The sequence below is a fragment of the Natator depressus genome, chromosome 10 (assembly GCF_965152275.1).
Source record: "Natator depressus isolate rNatDep1 chromosome 10, rNatDep2.hap1, whole genome shotgun sequence".
In the NCBI taxonomy this organism is placed as follows: domain Eukaryota; kingdom Metazoa; phylum Chordata; order Testudines; family Cheloniidae; genus Natator; species Natator depressus.
Genome location: NC_134243.1, coordinates 46,875,727 through 46,881,378, shown reverse-complemented (window position 1 = coordinate 46,881,378; position 5,652 = coordinate 46,875,727). Strand labels below are relative to the sequence as shown.

The window sequence follows — 5,652 nt, the reverse complement described above, 5'->3', positions numbered from 1 at the left end:
GATTTAGCCTTCCTGATTTCACTCCTACATGCCCGAGCGATACTTTTATACTCATCCCTGATCATTTGTCCAGTCTTGCACTTCTTGTAAGCCTCTTTTTTGTGTTTAAGATCAGCAAGGATTTCACTGTTAAACCAAGCTGGTCACCTGCCATATTCACTATTCTTTCTACACATTGGGATGGTTTGTCCCTATAACCCCAATAAGGATTCTTTAAAATACAGCCAGCTCTCCTGGACTCCTTTCCCCCTCATGTTATTCTCCCAGGGGATCCTGCCCATCAGACTGAGTCGAGCCTGCCCTGGGTGCATGATCACTGATCTGCAGGTCATGGCCCAGAGCATGAGCAGAAATTGGAAGATTTTCTTAGACTGGGGTGGGCAAACAAAGGCCTGCGGGCCGCATCCGGCCCATCAGACCTTTTAATCCTGGCCTTGAGCTGCTGCTGGGGAGCAGGGTCAGGGGCTTGTCCTGCTCCGCCCAGCTTCTGCCTCACAACTCGTGGATGAGCACCATTTTCCTGCAAGCAGAGTCACACTGCACAGGTGCAACTGGCATCGCTTACCCAGCCTTCACTGGGCTGTTTCCAGGATCAGAACCTGCCCCTACACAGCCACCCCCTATCCCCACAGGGCCAGCCTCCTGGCCCCAGCCTCCACCCAAACTAGCCAATGATTAAGGCCAGCAGCATGTGACCCTCCAGACTCAACCATCCAAGGGCCACAACCATCCCAGCTAAGGGGCCTGGTATGGTCACCTTGATGTGACTGCCAGCAGGGCCCCTAGGAGTTGCTGTTACTGACCTGTAGAGTCCCCTCCCCCCAGCTCAGTAACAAGCCTTATAGAGCCCTGCTATGAATTCTTAATTTTGTGAGCATTCATAGCCCACCATACAATTTCCATACTCAGCTGTGGCCCTCAGACCAAAAAGTTTGCCCACCCATCTTGGATCACTTTTGCCTGGTGGCAGAAGGCAATGAACGGGGCTGGTCTGAACACTCACATCTAGCCCTAACCCCAACATCTCACACCAGAGGTGATTTCAGTCCATAGTGAGAAGAACTTGGCAAGCCTGCTCACCTTAGACATAAGGATCAGGGGGAAGTTATCCTAGAACAGCAGTTCTCAAACTGTGGGTCATGACCCCATTTTAATAGGGTTCCTAGGGGTGTCTTAGACTGACTGGGGCTAAAGCCACAGACTGAGCCCGACTGCCCAGGGTCAAAGCCCAAGGGCTTCAGGCTTCCGCCCCCACATCCTCAGGGCTGAAGCCCTTGGGGGTTGATGCTCTAGGCCAGGACAGTAATTGTTGACCGAAGGGGAGTGCGGTGAAATGAAGTTTGAGAGCCCCTGTCCTAGAGCATCACCTGAAGCCAGTCAGAATCAGCAGGAACTCCCTCATGGCATCTGTTTCACTCAGAGGGCACAGTGGCTGAGGGATTTATGTTCTCTACTGCTAGATCCCTGTAATGGTTACAGGAGGGAAATTCCCCTGCCATTTGCCTATGAGACATACTAAGCATTTGACTCCGGGAACCTGAAGGCAGCAATCTCTCCTTTGAAGCCCATTCGTGAGTCCATGATGTGGTTTGTCCACAAACCCCATCATTTCCAACCCCACAGTAGGAAAGGCATCTCCCTTGCCCATTAAGAATAAGTCCTAGACCAGACTCGAGTCATTGGATTTATTTACATTAGACAGAAGGTACAAGGCACGTGACTGCTCAGGCACTGGAACGGCTGCATCTTCTGTATACGAGTATCCCCAGAGTAATGAAGGCCAGTGCAATGGCAGCTGCCACTGAGATCAGCCCAGCTGTAGAAGAGAATCCTGGAAGAGGAAGAACACATGCAGCTAGTTGCTTTTCTAGCAACCTCTCCAAAAATCCACCATGGACTTGCTGGGTACATGAGTGAAGGCCACAGTTAATAAAATGAGGGATTTTATTTGAGCTCTGTGGTAGGGCCATGTTTTTTAGCGATACCAGTTGGTGTTTGTCTACTACAAGTGGCCAGAGCAGGAGATCAGCACCTCTTTATAAATCCCACTAGATAATAGGTTGCAGGTCTCAGGCCACACAACTGGTGTCCCAGCAGATAAGCCCAGGCTACAGTGGTTGATGGTCCAACATTGACTGGCTCTGGTTGGACCATCTCAGTGAGGAGCCCTCCTTGAGCCAAGGTTACTCATTACCAACAACCCCTCCGGGGCTAAGGGATTCTTACAGCTGATCTTGTAAGACCCATTTCTGCCATCCTTTCATCAACTTTTCCAAGCCACCCTAATGTAGATTAATAAGTGACAGTAGAGGCACCATGAGACTTGTTCTTCATTAGAACTAGTTACCCTCTGATGCTGCCTTCTCTGCTTCCATTTGAGCAACTGAGAGATCCCTTGATCCTTGATCAGCATCCAAGATGATTAGGGGTCCTACCACAACATCAGCCTCAGCTTCTCTCACAAAGGGGTCACCTGTATTGGGAGAGAAGCACTACTAGAGAACTAATACTTGTCAGGTTAGTCTCATCCATCCCATTTTGGGTGGAAGATCCCCCAGGAACACAGTCTGTTGGAGTAAACCAGACATCTTCCCAGGTGAAGTGGGCACAGAACTTACCATGCCTGGAGGCCACATCTCTCTGGAAGCGCCTCCCTGACCATCTGTCCAGAGGGCTGCCTCTCCCAGACTGTCCTCCAAGGAATGCACAGTTCCCAGTCTCACAGCACCTGCAGATGTCTCGGGTGCCTTCCACTGGAGACCAGCTGGAACAGAACAGGAACAGTCATCTACAGTGAAGAGTTCTGTTCTAGGCTGCCTGTCACGCCCCTGTTGGGGTTCTAGGCTACTCACATGTTGCCTGCTTTGTTGAAGGAACAAGCCTTGTTCAAGGGATCCGGGGCTTGCTCAGCTGCAGTGACTTTCAGATGACAGGTGATGTAGATCTGGAAGGGAAGTGGGAAGAGGGGTTAGGACCATCCCAGGGGACACTGACAGCTGCTTAGCTTGGGGAAATCGACTTGGAGCAGAAATGTGGGCACTCACCAAGTTCCTGGCATCTCCTGCAAACCTGAACACATCCACCATGAACTGCAGCGTGTCCTGCCTGGGCCTGGGGGATATGAAGGCCGAGGTGGTGTCATCTGATCTCCCATCCACCAGGCACCTACACACAAGCAGCAAGGGTCAGTAAGAGTCCCTGATCAGTCTTGTTTTAGTCTAGAAAGGGCTCCCAGCTCTTACCCATTGAAGTCAATGACAGCATAGCGGGGAGAGGAGTCCCTGTCTGGGCTCAGGGTGGCCACACAGCTGTCCACAAAGAGCCTCAGAGCCACATGGTTCCCAGTGCTGACATCAGCTTGGATATGCATGACCTCCCCCAGCTGGAATCCATTGGAGGGTCTCTCAGCACTCCAGTCATCTGCAAGGCAAGTTCACAGTGAGCAGGACAGACAGGCAGGCAGGCCTCAGCTCCCCTGGAGGGACCTCCCACCTACCATTCATCAGGTGCAGGGAGAAATCCAGCCTCTCCTCAGCAGACAGGGTGGAGCTGAAGGGAACCCATGTTGGCTTGATGGCTTTACTGCTCACATTGTCCTTCCTGGGAGAGGAGCAAACCTCAGTCACTGAGCCAGATCCCAGACCAGGGACTGAAGGGGAGGGAGGGGATCTGAGCATCTCAGACTCTCACCTGGGGTAGTGACACTCAATGGGAATCACAGCTGGATTGGTTCTGAGGATCACTGGGTTGCTGGCAGGGGTGGGGTTATAGTTCAGGCTTGTGCTGTAAACCAGGGAGTCTGGGGTCATCTGGGAAGGAGCAGACATGGACGGGTTAACACAAGTACACAGAGCATTTGTAAAGTCATTCAGATCAGCCTAAGAACAAGCCTCAGCCAGATAGAAACAAGAGCTCAAGTTTTCCCACCAGTGCCTAGTCAACTGGCAACTGCCTTTGGAAGGACTGGACACTAGAAGCAGGGGATTTCAGAGCTCAGTCTGCTAGAGCAGCCATCGGAAGACGAGCATCACAGTAGTGCCATTTTACACAACTCTGCTCACTGGTTTCCTCTGTGCAGGTTGTGAAGGAATCTCAGACAGTAAAACCCCCAGGGTTAACTTATTAGCTGCTTTCAGGTGAATTTTGACCAGGGATTAAGGAAGCCAATAGTGTGTCCCTTTCCCTCCTACAGGCTATGCAGAGCTCAGGCTAACACCAATCAGTTTATTCAGTTGAGAGCTCCTGTCTGTGGAGTCTGCAGACAGACTTTGGACAGGGGTGTCTAGAAGTAAAGTCTGTCTGAGCCACCAGAGCACCCTCTTCAGGCTCCAGTTGTGAGCCTGCTCCAGGAGCTGAGCAGGGCAGAATTCTTTGCCTGGTGCATGAGATTGGAAGCTAGGAAGAAGCACCCAGGAAAAACAGGGAGCTGGTCAACAAGAGGGACAAAATCCCACTCACTGTTCTCTCCTGCTGCCCCATTTTTACCCCCTCAGACAAGACAGGGGCAGTGATGCTAGGGATCAGTAGGGGCTCCTGACTTGCATAAATCCTTACCTGCAAGGTGCTGCCACATTCATGGAGCCCGGCTACAAAGATCACTGTGTTCTCTGCAGCATTAAGGGATGTGTACCAGCAGGCAGCTGGGCCAAGGCTCAGGTCAGCGGCTTTGATCAGTCTCCCCATCCCAAACAGATCCCTGTGCACAGTGATCACCATCTGAGCCTCCTCACACTGCACCATGACAGGCTGCAGCACAGACACAGCCCTGAGCCGGGAAGCATCAACCCGAGCCCAGGGGGAGTGCTGGGCAAGAGAGGACACATGGGCTTGTCGTTGAGGGGGCTCAGCCCTGGGGGTGGGTCTCCAGATGGCTGAGTCAATCCTAGAGAAATCCCAGGGATTGTAACAGGTCACCCCACTGACCACCCAGCACAGAAGAGCAAAGCCTAGGTTGTTTCTGTGACCCATCCTGCCTGCTTGCAGCAACCCCAGTATGGAGGGAAATTGGTGCTCTGGGGCTTTATACCATGACCCAGAGCCAGGTGACAGCTGTCCCGGGTAATTAACACCCTCCCCTAATCTGCAGGTAACCGGGGCCCAATCATACCCAGTGCCCACGCCCTGAACCAGGGAAATAGGAGGGCCAATGGGAATCAGCTCCACCTGTTGGTCAGTTCATCAGCTGCAGTTTGGGAAATTCCTGCCCTGTTTCGTTCAATGGAAGGCTAAGGGTGGGCTCCACCACAAAGGGACCCAGGCCCCTCAATCCCCAGTTTAGGCCTGTAAATCCTGGGTTTGGCTCCACTGTGACACACAAACGGCACAGCGGCAAAGAGTCCTGAGGCACCTTATAGACTAACAGAGGTATTGGAGCATAAGCTTTCGTGGGTGAATACCCACTTCGTCGGATGCTACCCCTCTGATGCAAACCATACAGCGAGCTCTGTAGATGCCCAAATTCATTCACCAGCTCCGAAGTTTTTACAGTATAAAGTTCCCTAGGTGCCTGTGTCTCAGCCTCTGGGCACGTGCCCAGCTGCCTCCCTCTGGGAGTCTGGGCACCTGTCTCCCACCTAGCCCAGAGCCGTCCATGAGCCAGGGGAACTTAGGCATTTAGTTGCCTAAGTCGTATGCGGATCCCAATTCACTAGC

At 52.3% G+C, this 5,652-nt stretch overlaps 1 protein-coding gene across 1 annotated transcript; it reads right to left on the bottom strand.

The window, feature by feature from the left end:
• Positions 1 to 1,724: 1,724 nt before the first annotated feature.
• On the bottom strand, positions 1,725 to 4,989 carry LOC141994500 (zona pellucida sperm-binding protein 3-like). Its single transcript, XM_074964732.1, has 9 exons — positions 4,555 to 4,989; positions 3,691 to 3,809; positions 3,497 to 3,600; positions 3,243 to 3,420; positions 3,045 to 3,165; positions 2,853 to 2,944; positions 2,619 to 2,764; positions 2,348 to 2,473; positions 1,725 to 1,831 (listed from the first exon to the last, which is right to left on the bottom strand). Exons 1-9 carry the CDS (start codon positions 4,966 to 4,968, stop codon positions 1,725 to 1,727), a joined length of 1,407 nt encoding a protein of 468 aa, XP_074820833.1. The 5' UTR covers positions 4,969 to 4,989.
• Between the last annotated feature and the right edge of the window lie 663 nt (positions 4,990 to 5,652).

Excerpts from the sequence above, each read along its gene's own strand:
- LOC141994500 (XM_074964732.1), bottom strand. The coding sequence starts at position 4,968 with ATGGGTCACAGAAACAACCTAGGCTTTGCTCTTCTGTGCTGGGTGGTC. Across the intron at positions 3,166-3,242 it reads GCTGTCATTGACTTCAATGG|GTGCCTGGTGGATGGGAGAT; the intron begins GTAAGAGCTGGG and ends GCTTGTGTGTAG. Across the intron at positions 2,765-2,852 it reads TTCAACAAAGCAGGCAACAT|CTGGTCTCCAGTGGAAGGCA; the intron begins GTGAGTAGCCTA and ends GTTCTGTTCCAG.